This window comes from Chlamydotis macqueenii, chromosome 12 (genome assembly GCF_036417535.1).
Source record: "Chlamydotis macqueenii isolate bChlMac1 chromosome 12, bChlMac1.mat, whole genome shotgun sequence".
NCBI lineage: Eukaryota > Metazoa > Chordata > Aves > Otidiformes > Otididae > Chlamydotis > Chlamydotis macqueenii.
Window position 1 is genome coordinate 14,167,266 of NC_141567.1, and position 24,761 is coordinate 14,192,026.

General features: G+C 35.1%; 1 protein-coding gene across 3 annotated transcripts in view; it reads left to right on the plus strand.

Moving 5' to 3' along the window:
- The window catches only part of UNC13C (unc-13 homolog C), a 160,447-nt gene that overhangs the window by 49,308 nt on the left and 86,378 nt on the right, over positions 1 to 24,761 (plus strand). For all 3 annotated transcript variants that reach the window (XM_086757419.1, XM_086757417.1, XM_086757418.1), the window contains 5 exons: positions 1,530 to 1,757; positions 6,461 to 6,602; positions 16,533 to 16,702; positions 18,095 to 18,210; positions 19,663 to 19,826. In XM_086757419.1, coding sequence (XP_086613545.1) covers positions 1,530 to 1,757; positions 6,461 to 6,602; positions 16,533 to 16,702; positions 18,095 to 18,210; positions 19,663 to 19,826 — 820 coding nt within the window. The remainder of the gene's footprint in view (positions 1 to 1,529; positions 1,758 to 6,460; positions 6,603 to 16,532; positions 16,703 to 18,094; positions 18,211 to 19,662; positions 19,827 to 24,761) is intronic.

Below are 24,761 nucleotides of genomic sequence, written 5' to 3' on the forward strand. Positions count from 1 at the left end.
TAATTCCTAATTTTTCAGCGTGGAAAATCCTTAATCACTAGAACTTTGATCTTCCACGTTCAGAAAAATCATGTACTCAGACCAAGAGATTTTCAGGATTTCTCAAGATTTAGCAGCCATTGAAAACAACTTGAAGAAGTCATATAATTCAGTCTTTGATAATCTGGAATCACTGATATCTAGTATTTCATTCCACACTTCTCCAATCATGCAACATTGTGCCTTCCTGCTTTACTATATGTGTGTGTGTGTGTATATATATATATCTTTTTTTTGTCCTCAATGTGCTGAGAAACCTTTAGACACAATGAAAACAGTAAAGAAAACAAAACATTAAATATTTATTCTCTAACACTGAGATCTTATGCTGAAAGATTACCCTTTCTAGCTCTATAGGTGTGTTGATAATTTATTCTTTAGCCGTTGCAAGCTGAGAGCACCTCAACAAAAAAATGCCGTCAAAAGAATATAATGGTGTTTGATGGTATTGTAAAGAAGGAACTCTTCACTGTTGAAATATCTGAATTCTAATTGCATAGAAAGTTCAACATATAATTATGTCTTAATTTTACTATCCATTTAAAGGGAACAATAACATGATCCTCCCAGGAGTTGAGGATGACTAGATGGATTATGTTTTCACAACCTTTTGGAAGGGTAAAGTACTTACTGCTGCTAGTGATAATGACAATTTTGATTGTCACACTCAAAGCCATGAGCCCTTTAGTAGTGTTTAACAGGAGCTAAAATTCAACAATACCTGCAGCAAGCGGTAATGTGTCATTGATTATAAAATTTGTGGTATTCTTGCATCTTGCTTTATATGTCTGTGTCACTGAGAATTGAAATAGCTTGTTTAGAACTGCAGCAATTTCAATTTTTGCTTTCATTTGTAATACCATTCAGACCACGCAAGTCTGATGTTTCTTTTCTTACACACAACTGCAGGATGGACTGTTTTTTTTTCCTGAGAGTACACTTAGGTTATTCCAATACAATATGTATTGTAGAGACATTGATCAGAAACACTTTCCTATGACAGACAGAGGACATTTTATAAGGGGATCCTCACTTTGGCTTTTGAAGGGCCTCTGAGATCAGCTATGACTTTTAGAGAGACAAATCTTTCCAGAGCTCTCCTGGGAAGAACTATGAATAAAACCTGTAACAGCATGGTCTCCTTATAGTCTCTTTTTTTTTTTTTTTTTTTTTTTTTTTTTTTAATGTAAGAAAAGTTACTCCCGTGTCTGAATACTTTCACAGTACTGATCAGTGCTGAATAGTACTGATTCAATAAATACTTCTAGATCTAACACATACCTGACTGAAGCTGAATATTAACCTGCCATGTTAAACTAAATCAATTGATAATTTTAGGTATCACCAAGAAAAAAAATATAAGAGGCTTGATATTTTCCACATCTCCATTGAGTACTACAGTACCAAGAATTGACTGGACACTCTAGAAGAGAAAAAGAACTAAGATAGCAACTTTTTAATAAAAGTATTGACCTTTTCTCTCACTTCAGGAGCTGCTGAGAAAAGTTCCAAACATGGTGCAGAAGATAAAACACAGAATATTATTAGTGCAATGAAGGAAAGAATGAAGATTAGAGAGAAAAATAGACCAGAGGTGTTTGAAGTGATCCAGGAAATGTTTAATATTTCCAAAGAAGACTTTGTACAATATACAAAAGCAGCAAAACAAAGTGTTTTGGATGGAACATCCAAATGGTCAGCAAAAATAACCATCACAGGTAAATTTTCTTCTAAACTATTTGCTCTAAGAGCTTTTTCATTTGTAGTCTCCTAGTTCAGGAGCAAGATTTACTGTAATTAGAACTGGGACTGTGTGTTCAGTTGTATACTTGGTGCATCTATAAGTGGTTGAATTTACAGCATGCTAACTGGAAGAGATTTAAGTTACAGCTGTTGGCAAAACTACTTTATATTCCATTGCTCTAGGAAGGAAGATAAGTAAATGGTCTTGTCTCCTCTGCCTCCTACCAATATCTCTTGTGCTGGTGCTGAACTTTTTGCCAGCAATTGCAAGAGTAAAAGTTCACAATTGCGTTTATGGGTTTTTAATGACTGCAATGCTAAGAACACTGCAGCTTGCAATTCCAGACCCCATTGGTTTGAAACTCATCATCCATTCTTGTTGCTTGACTAAGCGTGTGTTCCAGTTTAGTGATGCTGAGCCAGGGAAACCTGTGCACCCAGAACACACTCAGAATAGCTTCCAACTGCATTAGCCTGGTTGCTCATAAAGATTTCCAGGTCCTCTTTGACATTTCAGTTTTTTAATTAAAACTTCAGCACAGAAAATCTAAATAAAAGCTCAACTGACTACACAGGTCAACCAGACTTTATGTGATATTAGATTAGAGACTAATAGAGATTAAACTAAAAGACCAAAGAATTGAAAGGCAGTGACATGAAACATTAAAGGACTCTGGTTAGATTACAAATTCTCATTCCAGAATAAGCCTTCTTATATTAAAAGTAAATTAAATACTTTCTTTCTCCAGGATTCGCATTATTCCTCTAACGGAGGATAAGAAGATAAACTTCAGGAACTTATTTTTAGCTTTTACTAGTCAGTTTTGATAAAAATGAGTTGAAACAAAAGCTATATTTTTAAAATAAACAGTAGTGTGTACTTAAGTAACATACACACTTTTATCACTACTTAACAATAATTTTCATAAAAGGTATGTTTAAGTTAATTCTTGATGCCTGATGTTTCACATGTGTACATATGGTAATTTTCCTGAATTATTTTACAATATGTTTTCCATATAACCTCTGTAAGATCAAACACATGCATACAATTAAAAAAAGTGTCCTTTACTACTCTTTTCTTTATGAATCAAGTGAGTAGGATACTCTGAGCAGATAGATAGCATTACTTTAGGAAGTTACTCGGAAAATGTGTGCAAATGTTTTCAGACTCTGCCTGCTGGTAAACATAATTTTACTAGTGTTGGTACAAAACTCACTTGTATTGCTGAATGGCTTGGTTTTCCTCAATTAGAAGTAAAACTCGTACTGACTTGAGTTCTGCAGAATCATGACCTAATAAATGAATCATAGAAAAATCTTGGAAATTATGTTGGAAGGGATTTCTGCAATATATTCAAACCTTCTGCTAAAAGAAGAGCTAACTTCAAAGTTTGATTAGCTTGCTCAGGGCTTTGTCCCTTGGACTTTCTTCAGCTTGCCAGTCTATTTACTGGGGAGCTTCAAAGTGCAGAAACAATATTTAATCTGGGTATGGCCTCACAGGTGTAAAATAGATGGAAGTAAATACTCCCTTCAGTTTGCTGGCTGTACCAGGAAGAGAGAATGCAAGATTCTTTCTTCATGAGAGAATTTTCCACACCAAGTGAAGAAACTTAGAGGCAAAACTAAGCTAGTTGATGGATCTTAGAGAAAGATGGAAAGAGAATCCAGACTTCCTGAGGAGCAAAATATTGATAATCTGGAGAGGGAATAGTAGTAGTCTTTCCCTGCTGGTGTTTGAGATGTGTACTTCCACATAAATAGCTTAGTGTATGTTTGATCTCAAGTTATAGAAGAATTCTAATTCTTTCTCTGACTAGCATCATGTTCTGTCCATCGTTTAAAAACAAAACCAAAAAAAACCCAGAGTTTCATTCTGCATTTACCATTTACCCTAAACATCTTAAGCCAGGTTGTATGACATTGAAGTCTTTGTTCTTTACAGTCCTTACAATACTTAGTAACAAAATGGAGAGTGACAGTGAAAGTCCTCTGTACTGCAGAGGTTTGCTGATTATCTCGTGGCAGTGTGTTAAAAGAGTTGTCAAACTTAAAGATGAGTAATACATTTTTCTTTTACAAGAAGACAAATGTTTTGAATTTGATCACTTTTTGTAATGACAAGTGACTGTCAGTAGTATGCTACTTAGCAGATTTTTTTGAAAAAAAAAAAATTAAAATACCCTTTCAAGGCAAAGGTGACGTTTTAACAATGAGTGAGAGAGTAACTACTTTTTGAAAGGAACTCGTGCTATGGTGAGAGCACTGTGAAAGTGGTTTGGATGTTTCCGTCATTAAGTGATTTTGCTGCCAAAAGCAATGTATATCACCTACAAAGATTCTAACTGTACACTTACAAAACTCAGAAATGGAATTTTTTACCTTATTTTAAAAACTTCCAAGTGAGGAGTTCCAGTAAGTTTTGAACCCATTTGTTAAAAATATAAAAATGCAACAGTTTCCAATTAGTTCACATGAACAATTGGTTGACGTCAGAGAAAATGGAAATTTACAACTGAATTTCAAACAAAACCTTTGCATAATTGGTAGATGGGATTGAAAAATGAGTATAGTGATTTAGTAAGTGCAGCCAATGATGCGCTACTAATGTTTGGATCTGCGTATCTTTATGAGGTATCTTTTCCAGCTAAGGCAGCCATTAAAACTGAGTATGAAAACAAACTGGACTTAGATCCAGATCTTCAAATCACTGTATCACTAAGTGTTAAAACAGTATTTTCAAAAATAGTGAAGCATATTCAATCACATTTCTCACAAAAATATTAGTAGTATTTTTTGACATTAATAAAATTTTAAAATGTTTTTAAATATTAATTTTTTTAAATTTTCTAGTTTTGTGTGTGTTTTACAATGGTACATAATGTATTAGTACAGTGGTACATCTATTTATTTACAAATTATATACATATATTTGGATTACGTACTCAAAAAATTTTACTATAGTACTTTTTAGATGCATGGCAGCTTTTTTTAATAGATCAGGGAAGGGCCATTGAGAGATAGAATTGCCAATTCGACTGCTGAAATGTAAAGCTGGCATTTAGGAAGGTGAGGAGAAAAGCATTTGGCAATTGACTATGAATGAATTACTCTGCAGGAGTTAGTAGTTCTGTTGTTAGCTATGCATGGTTCTGAAGTCCAAACTAAAGCCCAGTCACATTTGGGGCAGTATCTAAACTGTACATGGAGCTGAAGACTAGCAGAATAAATCTAGGGAAAATCTGAAACTGTGAGATGGATTAGGAAAAAGAGAGGCCGTTATGAAGGTTGTAGGAGAGTGCATGGAACGCAAAAGAGTACTTGTTGAATTTTGAGACTGTCACCAAGCACTGGGGACATGGAGGGGTATGTCAGGGAAAATATTTAATTCAGATTCTTACTTGTAGCTCTACCTCTAAAGGATACTCAAAGCTGCCTTGTGTTCAGGCCGATATATTAGTTAACAATTCTGGAAGACATTTTCTAAGCTGGCACTTAATTCTCCTGCATACTATGTGGCAGGGATACTTCCTTGCCTTCTAAAAATTTCCCTTGGGATTTACAGTGAATGGGGAAGACAAAATATGTTCTAGTTCATTCCTAAGAGTTGGTCTTTTCAGGAACAAAATGTGTAAAAAAAGTAACAAACTTTTTTTTTTTCATTGAAGTCAGCAGATATAACTTCACTCCCACCGGGAGCTGATCTGCTGAGTAAGAATGTGCCATTTTTATGTAACCTTTTTTCTGAGCATGCTGAGGGAGCTTCATTATCCTAAATGATTGACGTTGGAGAATGTTAACTAAATGTTACCACTGAGATTATTTAAATAATATGTGCAAAACCAAGTTCTGCTGATGCTAGGAGGTATAGCAAGTGTTTTAGCTGCAGCTCTCTGGGTTTTGTAGGCTGCTATGTGACAGTTCTGCTTTCTCCTGATATTTCCACTTTTATGAATTATGATGGAAAACCAACTTGCATGTATTTATATTTGCCACAAAATGCATATACATTTAACAGTACACCCATGTTAACTGTCAGAAAGGCTGACAAATAGATAAACAGTTAATGATAATTGATCTGAACTGTCACCCTTTCTATGATAGAACAGAAAGTATTCTGAAAATCCTCATGGTTCATCTCTCATGGAAAACAAGGACAAAGTCATAACCAAGCCCCTCATGTTAGTTTCATAATCCACAGTGCAGATTGTTGAAAGCTGCAGGTTTTATTATGGACATTTTAGTTTGAATCTTTGTAGGCACTTTGAAAATGAATATTTATTTATTGGGGGAAAAAAAATTTAGAGCACTATTAGACTCAAGGCAAGTTATATAACATTATATTACTTGCCACGCTGATTTAAATAAAGTTTGAGAAGAGCATCTCAATTGTGCATGGCAAGAAAACTATTTGTTTTGTGTGCTCTGTAGTGAATTTTTAAATTTATTACTCCATTAAACTGTATTTGTAAATTTTATACAGTCCACAAAGGTAGTTAGATAAGTCTTGTCTATCTCCAGAGTAACAGACTCTGGGAAAATTAATCCAGAAAGGTTTGTTTCAGGAGTCCTTGGTTTGAAGGGTTTGTTTCCTGTCGCTGTTGTCGCTGTCTCATTTATTTCTTGGCAATGAAGGCTATGAGGGGTAAAGCACATTTCTCTCCTTTTCTTGCAGTTCTTTGTGCTCAGGGTTTACAGGCTAAGGACAAAACTGGCTCAAGTGACCCATATGTTACTGTGCAAGTTGGCAAAACCAAGCGGAGAACAAAGACTATTTTTGGAAACTTAAATCCAGTATGGGATGAAAAATTCTATTTGTAAGTATAGATGTTACTGTTGTTTCTTGCTTTTTTTGACTTACATTTAGGCAATATAATGCTACCAAGTGAGATAATTACTTACTTTGAAAATATTTGTTGTCTATGCTATGCATATTCATAGCATTAATGAATTAGCAAGTTCTGAATGGAGAGAGCATAGGCATCTATGTATGACTACTATACGATATAGTCACAAGCTCACAATTATGTCTTTTGGGGGATCTATTGATGGTGTCTATTCTAATTTTTCAGGGAACTTAAGTAACAGTTTCCAGACTTTGATCTTACATACCAAATGTTCACGTTAAAAATGCCTTCCTACTTCTCAGATACTGACTATGCAAGTTAAATGCATTTTTTTTGTTCAATATGATGATTCTTGTAGGTGAAACTCGGGAATTTGGTAGTAACTAGTATGCCTCAGGCTCTGGGCTGGGCTGTTTGTGGTGTCTGTCCTTTCCAAGACTGAGTGTTGTCCAGCAGTCAGATGAGAGTATAGTATGGTGCTCCCGTCTCCTTTCTTTGTCCACAGCGTCAGAACTTAACCATTCTATGATTCTATAGTTTGTTGTCAGTATATCACAGAACTTCAACCCTGACTGCAAGTAGTTTCAATCTGTAATACATTGACTAAGGTTTGAGTAGGATTTCGTGCCAGTGTTTCTGGCAGTGTTCCTAGAACTTTGTTCAGAAAGACATGGTACAGTGCAGGAAATTCCAATTCACAGGCGCTATACTGTTCCTTTCCAGAATATATTGCCTTATGATAGAACACATTCACGACTGAGAATGTGACCAATCTGATGACAGTATCCATTTCCTCAGTGTTATTCCTCTACATGTCGCAGAAGTATATAATCATTTATTATTTTCTCAGCTTGATTACTACGTGCCTCTGTATGTGATGTGCACTTAACTATTATTGTTAAAGTCAATTAAGGATTCTGAAAGGCTAATAGACTTTCTTTGGAAAATTTTAAGTGAGAGAGAACTGTTTATTTAGCAGATTTTTTTAATTGTTCAGAATAGTTCCAGTCTACCCTGAAAGCACCTACCACAGAATTATCATATGAAGTTAGTAGGTATTTTATGGAAGCTGTGTGAAAGCACTAGTGTAGTAAATTATGAGAAGAAGAAATTATAATAATAGAAAAAGGATATACAATTTCAGTGTTTGTTAAATATAAGTTTTATTTGCATTTTTACTGAGAATATATGCAAACTGTTGACACATTATAATAGTCTAACATTTTTGTACTGCATTATAAAAGTGTAATATGTTTATGCCTACTAGTGCTATTCAAAACTGGATGTTACTTTGATACCACTTGATGAAACCCTGCATCAGAGATGATAAAAACGATGTATCATTTTTATAAGCAACCCTGAATTTATGAACAGCAGCAGAACAGCGCAGGATCCTACAGACTGCACAGTCAAGTTTCAGAATCTCTAGTTAGTCACCATAAGCAACTGACAATTTAAAAATAACTACTCAGCACAATGTAAAATAATTGACTTCAGGCTATAACGTTGTTTAGCTGCTTCTTAATGTTCTTTTTCTCTTACAATGAAGACATCAGTTGTCATTATTTGTATCTGCATAAACCATGGAAACGATTTCTGTTAGGGTTCAAGCGTTAGAAATAGAGCTCTTTTTTCTCCAAGAATATGCTGTGTCATGATATGGGAGGTTACCTTTTTGTCATGTAGAAGAACAGCTATTTTTCTTCCCTGTTTTTGGACTAAAATCTACTGCATTATTGTTGAGGAGGTTATCATTTGACTAGTGAGTTTGAGAGAGGTATGACCCAAGCTGCTACTTCTATTTTTCTGGAAAAGGTGCTAGGTAACCCAGCTATATTAAACAATGTATGCCCATTCCTTTCATGGATTCAAAGGCCACTACTAGAAATGAATAGTTAATTCAGACAAAACATACACTCAGAAACTTTTTACAGATTTCCCCTATACAGATCTTGTATTCTTTTAGAGTTACTTGTGTTACTCCAGTAACAGTCATACCTCATTGAATGACTGTGAGCAACCAAAGGAAGGAAATTAATTACTTTCTTGCATTTAATTCTATACATTGCAGAATGTCAAAAGTTGTATAAGAATTCCAGCAAATTTGGTATGAAATCTTAAATCTATTTTCTCAAATATATGAGCAAGGGCTACCATAAAATCTCCGGAAACTTGAAAATATTGCATTTTTTTTTTCACCCAGCACTCTTGCAATAACTTTAATAACATTAATAAAAATACCCCAAACCCTACTGTAGCATAAATCTTCTGAGTAACTGCTTTGAACTGAATAAATTTTCAATCATTTTTATAGCACTTGTACTTTCTAAAATAAAGTTGTCTCTCTGACTTATTTAATGCATTGGATGTAAATTGAAAGTATATGAGAATTTCTAAAGTGTATTAAATAGACTGTAAATGTTTAAACACAAGATTAAATCTAAAATAGATCAATGTAACTATTTAATTGAGTCAGGAAGTTTCATTTCAATTAGGCTGTAGTAGTACATTTGATAGTCCTATTTAAAATCAAATAGTAATCATAATTATAATTCCTAAATGATAAATTGCAAAAATAAAATATATCTCAAAATCTTGCCAAAAAATATCAAAACATTCATTTAAATCTTCCCATTTTGGTAGGCATAGTGTTGTTGCATTGGCAGTTGGACTTGATGATCTTAGAGGTCTTATCCAACTGTTATGATCCTATGATCTGCTCCAAAACAAGGACTTGGAGAAAACATTGGTTCCCTGCTGTGCATTTGCTCTGTCATAGCCAATAGAGAGAGGACAGTGTTCTAGTAGAGCATAGATTTTTAACATGAGAACTCATAAACCATAACTAATGTACAGCTTTGATACAGCTGCATGTATATCAGTAAAAAACTGAGACTATCAGAAGAAAAATTCATCTTTCCTTGAAATGTATGTGTTTTGTACAGAAGATAGAGAAGTAAATAGGCCAGCAAAAGTTTCTTTAATGAATGTAATATAGCTGGGCTTTGATCCTTTCTATGGGCATTATTAGAAAGGAGATAACAGAGCAGTTTTTATTTTTGCATTAAAACATCAGTGATAGGAGAAACTTTTTCAGTATCAGAGGAAAGGAGGAGTCTTGCAGTTTTCCGTCACCTTCCTTCTTCTGGTGAATGTAGCATCTGATGTGGGAAAAGGGACTGCATTCTTATTTTTTAGTTACAAGGCAGAGATATTTTGGTTGTATAGTTTTCAACTTTGTACAGATCTATACACGCAAATAAAGCTCTTCTCCACTCTTTTTCTTTTCCTGGCTGTTTTCAACAGTTGATTGCTGAAATATGAAATATGGAAATCTACCTTTTTTTTTTTTTTTTTTTTTTCCTGGCAGTGTTGTCTAGCAAACACACAAACACACACCTCCAAATTGCCTTGCAGACTTTGCAGGTATCATGTTTCCTCCGACCACTCATTAACACATCAGATACAGTTGTATAGTACAGAAGTCTTTCATATAACTGGATTATTATTTTAAATTAATTTATTCTTTCTATTTTGGTTGTCACTAGGCCACCATACGGCTCTGATAAATACCTTCATTGGATATCTATTGCTCCTTTCAGTGCATGAAAACATTTGGTCTAATTGATTTAAAAAGACCTAAGAGGAGGATTTTCTTGAAGACTATGATAAACACTAGGCCAGTATAATAGTCATCCCTAAACTGTTAGAATTTGTCTGATTTCTGACATTCTTGATTATTTCCGGGTGATAATTCTGAAAACATCAAAGCAGACAAAACCTAACAGAGAGAATATTTACAGTTGCTTGCAGAAAAACAAATCAAACCTGTTTCTTCAAACAAGCTAGGATGTTGCTGAGAATTCTTAATGCTGTGTATTTTAGCAGATAATACTGGGGGAAAAAAGTATCCTCTAGCACTGAACAGCATTGGTATAGATTATAGACCATGATAGAACCATCATATTTCATGTATTTCAGTCTAGAGTTTCTGATGAACTGAGAATTTCTGGAAGCTATTTCAGGCATTCAGCTGTGGATGTTCTTTCCTTAGAATTGCTTAAAGAGCAATTCCTTAGTGCTTCCCTTAGTGCTGCTTAAAGAGCGGCACTCACACAGTTTATTTATACTGTGAAGAGGTGATTTGTGGATACATTTAAAGCAATACTTACTGTAAGCAAACATGTATAGCTAATAAATACAACAAGAGTGCATTACCAAAGTCCTTTCCTACTGTCATTTTATACATTCTTGATCAATTGAACTGACTTGTATAAAGTATAATCTTGACTGTCCCTGAAGACAATAGGATTGGTTAACTGTTTAAATGATATTCCAATTTCCAGTGCTATCTAAACACAGTCGTGTGAGCATTGTTGAAACAGCTTAAAGATTGTTTCATAAGCAAGAGTATATAACAGAGAATTATGTTACGCAAAACAAATTGGGTAATAGAAACCTGCAAATTACTGTACTGGATTGATCCATTCTAAATATCCTTCAATAAGGAGTCAAGTCTCTTGAGAGACACCCTACTAATTAAAATAACTGTATCTCACAGCCTCACCCGAAAAAATAAGAGATCAGGACACCTCTAAGAACCAATTCAAATGATAAATTGTTTGTTCAGCAGTAATGTTTTTTGGTTTCACAGTACAGCACATTTGGTCTGAGTATTTTTTTTTTTTTCAAACTACTGTCAATACGGGTTATATTATATACAACTCTCTCTTTTTGTCATGAGAGAGTAAACTAACACAATAAAAGGCATAATTAGTCTCATTCTATTTGAAACAGAAAGCATGGCCCGTGACCACACTGTTAAAGAATTGTGACTGTCCAGACTAGAGAAGAGACAAGTAGTGGAGGTAAGGATGTCTTTAAACACATCCTTTCTCCCACAAAGAGGAAAGGAATAATCTATTTTCCATGCTTACTGTTATAGTAGAACAAGAAGTAATAGGCAGAAATTCCTTTCAGAGAGGCTTAAATCATAATTCAGAAAAAGTTTTCCAACAGTGGGGCTAGTGAAGTACTGGAATAGATAGATTTCCTGAGAGACTATGGAGCTATCACTGAACACTTAAGAACAGAGTTAATAGATTTCTCATGGCAATGCCACACATCCATCTGGTTTTGGCTTGCAGTAATAGCAATAATAATAAACATGAGGGTAATAATAGCAATAAGTGACTTCCTGATCTTATTCTGCTACTGTCTTCCACAACAGTGTAGTTTCTTTATACTTTTAGGACAAAATCTCTGTTATTACCTTCGATTTCCCATCTATGGCATCCAATGTGTTTTAGTATAAGGGAATAAAATTGAGTAAGAATTTAGCAAGGTTCAACTGTTGTATTGTTTTATGTGCGTTACTTACTATACAAAATGTATTCCTTATGCTTGTTTGTAAGCAGGTTTACAAAAAAACAATTATCTGTCATTTGCTATGTTTGTTGTTTTTTTTAATTTGTGCTATGTTTTTAACTACTTTTTCATATACATAATTCATGCAACCGAGCAGCATCTTGATTTTTATCTGTTTTCCAATTAAGTCAATTTTGACTCACTGAATGAATGTAATAATAGAAAGAACAAAATATTATTTTCCAAAATCTGCTCCTTTAGTTTGTGGAAGACATCTAACGTACAGAATCGCAAAATAGTTTGAGTTGGAAAGGACCTTTAAAGGCCATCTAGTCCAACCCCTCTGCAAGGGGAGGACCAGATCAGGTTGCTCAGAGCTCTGCCCAACCTGGTCTTACTGTTTCCAGGCATGGGGCATCCACTATCTCTCCGGGCAACCTGTGCCAGTGTTTCACCACCCTAAGTGTAAAAAAATTTACTTCTTATATCCAGTCTGAATCGACCTCTCTCTATTTTAAAACCATTACCCCTTGTTCTGTCACAACAGGCCCTGCTAAAAAGTCTCTTCCCACCTCTCTTATAAGCCCCTTTTAGGTACTGAAAGACTGCTTTAAGGTCTCCCTGGAGCCTTCTCTTCTCTCAGCCTGTCCTCATAGGAGAGGTGCTCCACTCCTCTGATCCATCTTCATGGCCCTCCTCTGGACCCTCTCCAAAAGGTCCATGTCCTTCTTATGTTGGGGGCTCCAGAGCTGGACACAGTACTCCAGGTGGGATCTCACCAGAGCAGAGCAGAAGGGCAGAATCACCTCCCTCAACCTGCTGGCTGCTCTCCTTTTGATGCAGCCCAGGATGTGGTTGGCTTTCTGGGCTGCAAGTCTGGATTGCCAGCTCATGTTGAGGTTCTCATCATGTAAGCTGCAAAGTAAGCAGACAAAGGTGTTGCAAAGGCTTGTCAGTCAAGTTCACTTTCTACCTCACAGACATAGAATAATTTTTCTGCAAATTGCTTACAGAATTTCACCAAGATCCTGTATCTTATTGGAAAAAAAATATTTTCTGTGAGCTATAGAGATAACACTTCTTTACCATAGGGGAGAAAAAAACCTCTCCACTTAGACTAACTGTTTAGAGTATGCGAATTTGTTAGTGGATATAAGAGTTTTTACTGAAGACTACAAGCGAAGAATGCTGTTATGATGCATGTATTTCATTTTGACAGTGGGAAATTAGTCTCCATACATTCTTTGCTAGCTTCTTCATTCATTTGCATTTATTTCTTTACTGAAAGTAGCATAGTATCAATTAGTTGTTATTTTAACACTGAGTGCAGATCACTTAGATGGAGATGTACAATCAGGTTATGCTGGTGCACCTAATATTAAATTTACATGGGGCTACTACAGTACAGTACTCTAGCCATTAGAATAAGCAGAAACGCTGTGAGGATTAGTTCATGTCTGTGCAGCATTCTGTAAATGCAGAAGTAATGTAACCTCTCCAGATAACTGATAAATTATTAAAACTATCTTTTCTATCTAGCATCTCTGAATATACTGCAGCTTTCCAGCTTTCAAAAGCATCAGTATCTTCATTCTTTGAGTGCTAAAGAGCAACTCACTTCTCACCTTCCTGTTATCAGACTTTAGTGAACACTTTTACTGAGTATATAAAGTGGGGTGGCTAGAAGAGAAACACTGAAAATAGCATATGTTGTCTTTGCCTTGAATTGCCTGGGCTGATTTTCCTGGACAAAGTAAGCAGAAGTAGGAATCCCACCCAGTGCTTTTTGCAAAGCCACGGAGCTGCTGTGCACATGTTTAGTCTGCAGTGACCAAAGCAGAATGTGTATCTCGTTATATAGTGCTGTTTCTGAGAGGCTGGATGGGGAAGTAGAATCGTGCAGAAACAGCTTTGTAACTTTAATAGTAAATCTCCCTGCAGTCTCACTGCCACGGGGCAGGCTAGCAGAAGAACGTGTTCATCCACCCTTCCATTCCTGCATCACAGATGTGTGCTAGTTTTGCAATCTTGCACAGAAATGTTACAAACAGCAGAGCTGACTCAGTGCTAAAGGTTTAGACATGAAGATGAACATGTGGGTAAGCCCATTGGTTGTGATAGGTCTCACTATGTTTCACTGAAGGAGAAAAAGATGTGGGAGAGACAAATGAGGATATTAGGGAAAAGTGCAGTCATCCTGACCATCTGAATAAATATTCCTTAATCAGTTAAGTGTACATCGGAGGGAGGGTGTTGTCTCAGCAGAATAAAAATGTTATTTGTACTGAAGTACCATTTAATGACTTTTTATGTGCAGCATCTCCTTGAGAAGCAAAGCAGGAACAAGATTTCTACTGATGGCACAGATATGGTGATGAGGGTCACATATATGCCTCACCAGCAATAGATCTTCCTATGCCACTGTAGAAATCTTGTTTAATTTAACTTCTCTTGGATGCACAACTAAATGCAATTCAGGACTCTAGCAATGTTAAGCGATAATTCAGGGCTACATTTTAGGAAAATTAAATGGTTTCTGAGTTTAGCCTAGTTTCTTAAGGCAAAGGTGGTTTTTTGATCTATCTGTATATTCCTGTATTTTATATGTCCTTGCCAATAGCTTTTGAATTTTGTGGTCAGTCAGAGAAATTTCACAGATTGGCTAACACTAGGTCCATCATATTCTATGAAAACAGGTGGTCAGATAGAGATGAGATCTTAACAATGTCCTCAGTATGAGCTTACCCCATGATAAACACCAGGGAGTCCATATGAAGGGGTATTTCTCAATATCCCAATTATGTGAGAAGATTCAATAGGTGATTGCAGCTTGTGAGATGTCAGGGAAGCCAGTCATAAGACAAAAGGAAACTAGGCTTCATTAGTTTTGCTAATCACAGAACAATGTGGTTTTTCATTACCAAAGATATCTGCAATGTTAAAATTTGGAAGACAGACAGACACAAGCATTTCTGTGATACTGAATGATGTCACAGTGAGGCAGAGTAAAAGCTGTGCGTGTAATTTTTAGTGGATGATTGGCCTTGACAGTAATAATACCATTTAAAGAACTTTCAAAGCCCATTACCACCAATAATTAATTCTTAGAACACCCCTGAGGGGTGCCAATTGGGAGATAAGTTACAATATCACTCTTTTTAATGCTGGAAGTGCTGAGACAGATTACTGAGCAGTGATAGTGCTTGGAATAGAATTCAAGTAAGAACTCTTAATCTAGTGTCAGACTAAGACCTTGCTGAAGATGAAAATTTGCTGATACACTTTAGAGCTATATTTAAAGATAACAAAAGATTTTTAATATTTGAAATATTTTTGTAGTATTACTGAACAGATATTAAAAAAAAAACCCCTGTCTAATACAGATGCATGATTGCCCAGAGATGTGATGGATGCCCCATCCCTGGAAACGGTCAAGGCCAGGTTGGACGGGCTTCTGAGCAACCTGATCTAGTCAGGGATGTCCCTGCTCCTTGCAGGGGAGTTGGACTAGATGACCTTTGAAGGTCCCTTCCAACTCTAACCATTCTATGATTCTATGATGCCAAATCTGTACTAGCTATTACTGGCATCAGAAAGCTTTTCACTACTGCAGATTTCTGCAGTCAATGTTCGGATGTTCCAATTAAGTCGTCAAAAGCCAACACTGACCAGTAGCAAACAGTCTTCATTGTGGCTTATAGGAATAAGCAGCAGCAGTTTCTTTTCTATTTCTGCACAAATATATGCAGAATGGTGCTAGGAATAAAAAATTTTATCCACGAGGAAGTCTGCAGATTGCAACTGAAGCCGCCTCACTCTCTCATGCATCCAGTAGTTTCTGAAATCCACTCTGCTCGTGGTGGGTTAGTAAGCCACTTATATTTGCAACAAATTTTTTAGTGTATTGAAGTCTGTCCCTACTCCTTCTTCCTACCAGGGAATGGAGATCTTGAAGAAAAGTAATATATCTTTTAAAGAAAGCAGCTACTTATTTGCCTAGGTTTTTCTGATTGCCTGTCTTGTCTTGCTGTGATTTTTGTGCATACTTGTTGGGTTTTTCTTCCAAAAACTTTCAGGCACATACTGGAAATATTCTTTAAGATTTTGTCACTTTTTGTATTATAACATTCTAGACTACCGCTTTTGTGATACTACATAGGATCAGGTTTATTCATTTAGAAATGCTAACTACCTTTCCTAAGATATTTGTAAAATAGTAGCATCGAGAAGTACACATTGTAAATTAATTAATAATTTTAATGAGGAGTTTGTGACATTCCTAAATACAATCTATATGTGTATATATAATTCAGTCAAGTTAGTCTTTTTACTATATCTTACATATACTAATTGTGGTTTTGTCCATGGCAATGTGATATGGCTTTTTATTCCACTGAATGTTGCAAGTTGGTTGTATTCTGTCACGTTATGCAGTTAAGCAAGTGTATGGAAATCGAGGAAAATTAGACAGCGGTACAAATGTATGTAGCTTATGTATCACTCACAGTTTGTATTTTATTATTATTTTTACAGTGAATGCCATAACTCTACAGATAGAATAAAAGTGAGAGTATGGGATGAAGATGATGACATCAAATCTAGAGTAAAACAACATTTCAAAAAGGAATCAGATGACTTCCTTGGCCAAACAATCATTGAAGTAAGAACACTGAGTGGAGAAATGGATGTATGGTATAATTTAGGTATGATTCTTAATGATTTTTTAAAATAAATTTAGGTAGAATTTCAGCATCTGTAGATTTGAGACTTCAAAATATACAGCTTTGGTACTAATATACAAGTTTTAATATGTTAAATATTACAGGTTGATTTGAAAATTAAAGATACTTCCTTAGTTTTGCTCCAGAGTTATGACAGTTACAAAGAACAGACTAATCACACCAATATCAAAGAAAAATATTTCATTTTAATGCAAAATCAAAAATATGTAAGAAACCCCAGCACGTTAGGCTAGTCCATTCACAGCAGTGTTCTGTGGAAAATATAGCTACAAAGATACATAGAAAAATCTATCAAGTATTTTGCCTGTTGTCCACATTCCTTTTATAGCATATTTTAAAAAAAAAAAAAAGTATACCATTTTGGACCTAATCATCTTTGGTTTTCACTGTGTTTACACGTGTGGTTCTTCATGAAACTTGCTTGCTTGAGTTTTCTGTTCTGTACATGTCAAATGTGTTTACATGCAGAGTAGTAAACTGAAGGGAGCCTGCTGAAGCTCAGAATGCTCTGTCTTGTCCTTAATGACTGCACTTTCTTGTCTGGACAGGTCTTACGAAATACCGTGCCTTAAACCAGACCAGAAATAAATCAATGAAAGTGTGTCTCAGAATATATTTCCTTTACCTAAATCTAAGCATACAACTGTTCTTTAATTCTAAAAATCTCTTTGGGTGCACTAAATGTTCTGGAGTAGCCCTTTAAAAGGTAATATCCCATATTTGATAATGAAAATGTGATAGTAACGTTTTTATCTAGGTTGCTTGCTCTGTGAAAACTTCAGGTGAATTATGTGACACAATTTTCTGAAATTGTAGAGCATTTGTTTTCTAATCAACCTTCACAATGAGAGATGGGAATTAAAAGGACTAGTACAGGTAGCATAAACCAAGTTATTCATATAATTTATTCTGCAAAATTTCAGCTTAACTCTGTAATTGAGTTCTGCTAAGAACATTTTGTGTTTCTTTCAGTCATAGGAGTTCAGGTTGTTGCTGAAGTCTTTGTAACTAAAGGAAAATATCAATAATGAAAATAATGATAATTAGTACAGATACCAGATAGAAAATAGAAGTAATTTCTGTTGAAAAGGAACAAGTGTTAAATGCATTGCTATGCAGCTTGGTTTGATTTGGCAGATAAAATAACAAAGATTCTTTACCTCATAGTTTGATATTCTGCCTCATGCCCTGAGCCGTATGCGAGGTATTAAAAAAATACTGTTGTTCTCAACAGTAGGGCTTTCTGACTTTCTGGAAAAACATTCTTATTAAGCTAGAATGATTTATAAAAGCTTTTCACATGATGTACATGTATTCTTGGTAGTTACTAATATATTATTTTCTGCTCTTCAGAAAAACGAACAGATAAATCAGCTGTCTCTGGTGCCATTAGATTGAAAATCAATGTTGAAATAAAAGGAGAGGAGAAAGTTGCTCCCTACCATGTGCAGTACACCTGTCTGCATGAGGTATGTTGGAGAAGTTAAAGAAAATATACTATACAGAAATTACTATTCAGTTGTTGCATGGATAGGGAAAAAAGGCTGCAGGACATTAGAACGCTGAAACAAATAACTGCTGCTACACCTCAGGACAAGTTTATTTTAGATTTCCTGCTTTGTATTGCTGATGGCATATCAGGTTCAGAGTCAAAGGCAGAACAATGGAACACTAACAGATCATTTCTGCCTGTAGGAGTCAGAAAAAGAAGAGGTGGAGTCAGCTAAGTTCCCCCTGTACTGTATTTTGATGCTCCATATGTGCTTGCTAACATCAAGAATAAACAAACAATTCTGTATATTACAGAAATAGCTATTAATTTTAAAGGACTTCTTTCCTGCTACATTAGTTCATATTTTGTAGAGAGCAAGAAAAAGCTGAAGAAGCACAGGCAATATAAAATGTGCTTCTCCTATAATCTAGATTGCTTTTCTCAACGTTGAAAAAAAGGTTGATCACTGATAAACTAGTGTGTCTTTCGAAAGATTATCTTTATGTTTTATTCCTCTTCCCTAAAACAGTGATCCACATTTAAATTCTATTCTAAAAATTTAAGTACTTTCTGAAAGCTGATAGATAATATATGGCTCAAAGTTCAGTGCTAGCACGTATCCACAAAATCCCATTCTTCACCATTTGTAAAACTGAATGTTTGGGGCATTTGTGCTCGTAGATTTTGACCTGATATTGCAAATGTTTTGACCTTTGACCTGTGAAGTAAATGGCAAAATTCTGTTACTTTAAGATAATCCACATGACAATTATGGGCTAATTAGCAAAACTGAAATTATTTCAAAGTTTTAGGCTTTTTTTCATCATTGAAAACAGGAAATCAATCTGCTGCTCAGTTTGTGGATACATATGGAGCTGGGTAATTGGAGAAGCATTTTATGACATTAACATCAAATTAAATATTAGCTTTGATTGTAAGGTTACTAAACCTAAACTTTACTGCGTGCCTTTCACTACTTGGTTGGCTTTCCTGTAACTTACAGTTCTTCAATAATTAATTTAAAATTTATTGGTCACAGATCCAATTAAAGTTGAAGCACTATGTAGTGAGGGTTATAACATCACATTTTCATTAGGAAGGTCATATGATAGAGAAGAGGAAGTTTCTGCATAACTTTGTGTTGCACCCTCTGTGCTGCTTAACTGACATAACCTTGTATCAAGGAGATAGATCAATGCACTGAATAACAAGCCTGCACTATCAGAGTTCCATTACAAAAAAATTATTTTTAGAGTCTTGTGGGTTTTTTGTTTACCAAATGATGACTATTTAGTGCTAGACTTCAGAAAATTTGGAAGAAACCCCCAAGCCCTAACAATGAACATATGGAGGACTATTATCTGGGATATGTTTTCAGAATGACACTTAAAAGCCAAAAATTTCTCTTTGAAAAATTTCTTACGTTTAGAATCTATTCCATTACTTGACGGAAGTCAAATCTAATGGTGTTGTAAAAATTCCTGAAGTGAGAGGTGATGAAGCCTGGAAGGTGTACTTTGATGACGCTGCACAAGAAATTGTAGATGAATTTGCAATGCGCTATGGAATTGAATATATTTATCAAGCTATGACGTAAGTGTTACCATGTCTGGTTTTCTACTCTACTGTCAGGAGTGGTTTGTGGGAAGTGATTCGTTCCAAGCCTTCATGCTTTCATTCTTCATTTCACTCCCATTCTTGATTTAAATTCTCATTATCATTTTTGTCTCATTGAAGTGCTTCTCTTCTGCAATGGAATGAAGATCTGTTATAGGCATTTTATAAGCTGTTACTGGTATTACTGCTAGTGCATTTCTTAATCCTTATGATATGGATACGTGGCAAGGATCAGAAAGACTTCCACTGTTTTGGATAAGATTGCTGTGGTAGAACAGGGCTTCACAAACTCTGTACTCCGAGAGAGGAGCAACACCAGCAATGGCTGTAGTAGACTTCAATAGTATATGTAAATAATTCATGCAAACCATTTTTAACAGTATTAGAACCTGTTACTACATTGTCTGTACTGAAATAACTGTTTGATCACTTTAGAGCACAGCACCACTGAGCTTAGAGGCTTGGGTACACAAGAGCTCCATCATGTATTCTTAATTTGTCCAGTGAAAAGTTTGCCAGTGAAAAGGACTATATTCTGCTACTAATGCGGCCGTAGGAAAGCAGGGGACTCCAAATGATTCCTCTAAAGAGGGAATATAGAATTATTTTCTTGTAGAAAGCTGATATTATGGAATTTTTAATCAGAACTTGTATCTCGTTTCATCCATCTCTTTACAGTACATCCTGAAAAAATTATCTTATGGTAAGTATGAAGGCACATAAACATGTGAAGTTTTGCTTTTATTGCAGGATATAATGACACAATCTGCTATTGCAATGAACATGTCTTTCACTTTATGTAGCTCATTGTGATTTATTGTACTGTACATCTAACAGAAAGGTAAAGGATGTATTTGTAGTATATATATTTTTAATTATTTTTCTCCAAGGACCTTAAACAATATTGCACAAAAGAATTTATTAAGCTTGGCAGTTGCCCTGTATTGTGTATCTATACTACATATGGAGGAACTAATGCATTGAGTTTCATGAATATTTGTGTTTTCATGTTTAGCTTCTCTTAACCCAATTTGATTAAATTCTGTTGAGTTTTATACCTTAATTTAAATTGATATGACATTTAAAAAAAAATGTTAATATCTAAAATTGTAGAGTTGTTCCTGCTGTGTATATCAAAATGAGTTCAAGGTTTTATGAGATGAATTGTCAAGAGCTATTAATGCCAACTGAGGGCTGTTATTGCTGTTTTGCTTAGGAAATAAAGCATAACTGATTTAGCATTAGTGTTTCCTCTTAACTGTAACTCCAGTAGTTGGTTATCTCAATACAACATGACTGTCTTTTTGATGGACAACCTCAACTGAAAAATTACTTTGAAGTTTCTTTTCATTCACCTCTCAATGAATGCCAATACTTTGAAATTTTCCAGATAAAATTTGAAACTAATTTTAGAAATTCAAATGTAGCAATTAAAAAAGTAGGCATTAAAAAATAGCGACATAATTGACATGCGAGTGTTTAAAAAGCCTTTTAATTTTAACAGTGTTAGAAATGGACAGATTGTGTTTTCATATAAAGATGCTGCTTTATTTTAGTATCAATAAATAATGTAACCTACAGATATTCATGACAAGGAAGTAAATTTAGTCTGAACATCTAACATAGAACTGGGCAAGTAGTACAACACATTTTTCAGGATTCCTTACTCAAAAATTCTGGCCAAGCTATTTTAAGTTAAATGACCTAGTTCAGCTTGTCCTCGTTTTGTTCTTGTTATCTTGTGTACCTTTTCCACCAATTTCCTTGCTGTTGATGACTGCGAATCAGGCATTTGAAAACAGATGTAATAAGAAAGTGAATTGATATTGATAGTCACAGGTAATTTACACAGAAAATAAAATCTAAGATTTCATTGCCCTCATACTCATGTCCATTTACATTTTAAAATGTTTCATGTTAATAATGAGCAATCCCTATTTGAGGGGTAGACCATATGCTGTTTAAGACCACATCCTGTTTAAGTTAGAAATAAAATCAATAATGAATGTAATCTCAAATACTTGGAGAAGAACTTATATATTCGTATACATTGTTTTGCTGATTCATCTGCAGACACATCTCTCACTAAGAGCATGTAGACTTTGGGGAGGAGAGTAGTGAAGACACTAGATCTGTCATGGAGAATTTTCTTTTAGTCTATTATCTGTTGGCTTTATTTGTATTTGAGAGAATATTTTTCTCCTGTAACAACTGTAATGACTGGGAGAAAATGTACAGCTTCTTGATTTGTAAAATAGAATGATGAGATTCCATTTGGTAATGATGTGCTCCTACTAAAAGAAAAGCAATTTTCTACCATACAACAGAGACAGAATTTGAATATAATCAGTTGGCCCAAAGGAACATTGTGTAAGCATTTTATACTTGAGAATCTAGTTGCGGAGTATTTCTATTGCATGTCTCATGATAACATTGTAAATTAAAACGTTTGCATTTGTAAATGCGAAACTGACTGTGCTTTCATATCCCATGATCCAGACCCCAGAGAGCATCCACATGCTTCTTATGCACTGTATCAGGCTCAAGTGAGTTTTAGGGTGTTGTTAATGAGTTTCTCTTTTTGTCTGAATGTAATGTTTTCAATTTATGTTTGTTTGCAGTTTTAATGTTACCTATTATATGAAGTTTCAGTGCCACTTAATAGGCAATCTTGACCCTTTTAAGTATGGGTAGACAGCATGTGCTGGAGTAGGAACATATGCCATTCTGCATTTCTGCACACAATGTAAATCTAAGCCTCCCGAAAGGACCACTTCCTAAAACAATTGGGAATCCTATTCTGCTATGCTAATAAACTCCACTTGTCTGTTTTTTCAGGTTCATGCTGGTGGCTTTGTTATCTGTGATCCTTTTAGTAGATCCTGATGATTTGTTTCTGGCTCTCAACTTAACGTTTATTTATATTTATTCCTTTAGAGCACAGAAACAATATTTCGAAAAGAGAGTCTTGATTTTCCAAATATGCTGAGTATACTCATCAGCCACAGTTGTGGCAGCTCAGCAAAGATAAACAAGAATTTAGATCTCTTTATTGTTTCAGTGCTTGACTGCATCATGTAAAATTCCAATAGATGACCAACTAAAAGTTCTGAAAACATAAAGCTTAAGGTCTTTTCTTCTCTCAACTAGCACCAGCAAAGAAATTCTGCATTTTCTGAATTTAAAACAGGTCATGTGTGAGTCAGTGTTTGATGCTAGATCAGATGATGAGCTGTGCACCACTGAAGTCTTACTGGAACGTAGATATCAACCAAAAAGATATCCCATAGGTGGTTATTTATCTGCCTTAATTATTGTGCCCAATGAGACCTGAGACTTTTTCATTAAACTCATAGAGAGAATGAATTCAAGTGTGATTACACATCTTGTTGAAGGCAGAGACATCAACATTGTAATGATACTAAATATAGATAGTTCTTCCCTTAAGGATTCTGACTTAGGAGTATCTTACTCTCAAGATACAAATTCCAACTGCCCAGTTCACAAGCAAGGAAATTTGCTTCTGAGTTACCAGAAGTGGAATTCCTATGAATAGAAAATCAACCATTGACCCAAAACAAAAGTACAACAAAAAAACCTGCTTCTCTTGTGATAACTGCATCTCTTAGAAATGTCTTGATTGTATGGATTCCATAATCCACTTTCTTTCTTATAAATATATTCCTCCACTCCTCATGGAGTCTATATTGGGAAAATATATGCAAGACAATTACAGCCGTACTTATATGGGTCAGAAGAGATTTTTTTTTTTTTTGTGATAGCAGCCAAATAGACACTGTTAGCCACATGAATGATATGCGTATACTCCCAGAAGTCAAAGCGCGTATATGTCGGAGAATAGAAAAGAAAAGAGATATGACAGAAAAATGGTTATCAAAAGCAGAAGAACAGCTCGGTGATCCACTTGGCCTTTATTTTAATGACTGCAGTGATGGATGGTGATTTAAGCTGTAAATTCAGTGTCTTGAAGGGACAACTTATTTACCTGCATATATTAAGCCATCTCTACACCACCAAGAAAAAAAAAATGTTCTTCATCTCACTAATCTTTCAACAAATTTATTTCTCTTTAGAAGGCAAAACGCAGAGTACGTGTTGAAACGGTGTTTGACTAGACACTGAAATTATACATAATGTCAGCATCCTGGATTTACTGTGTGGTGGGGACAAGTACAATAAAAGCTCTATCAAGATCTTTTCTTCTTCCTGGCAAGAGTCACCACAGGTAGAACCTAATGCTTCTAAATCAGTGATATAGATCTCATTCCAGCAGGTTAATGGGCATTAACTATGCCATTTTGTTCTCCTGCTAGTTTTCAATTAACGTGGCTGTATTGCAAAAAGCACACAAGTAATTTTCATTGATAGCATTTGCTTACTGACTACAGAACGTTAATTAGCCTTCTTTCTTTGCTGATTCATGCTAGCAGTAAGATTGGAAGAATCACAGACACCACATGTTGGTCAGGAAATTGCATAGTAAGAAAGTTCAATTGAGCGGGCATAGCTGTAGACATGTAACTTTAGCTTAAGCAATGCCTTATTGCTGTAAAACATGTGAGACTTAGCAATGGTTTCTGTGACGACATGTGCCCATTAGAAATGGTTAGTAACTCATGCTTTTATCTGCTGTTTTCAGAGACATACAAAAACAAGGAATGGAGTTTCCTCTTTGTTTTATTTATTTTAGCAAGCAGAAGGAAGTCAGGTGGCTTGCAGATTTCTTACCTGGGTTATCAGTACTCTGAGTCATGACCCATACTGCGTGTAACAAACTTAATAGTTTATGTGAACTTTATAGATTTCAATTAAATGAAGGAGAGAAGTAAAAATTTACATAACTTGCCACTTGCAACAGATGCTTTATCATTAACCAAATTTACGGGTGGA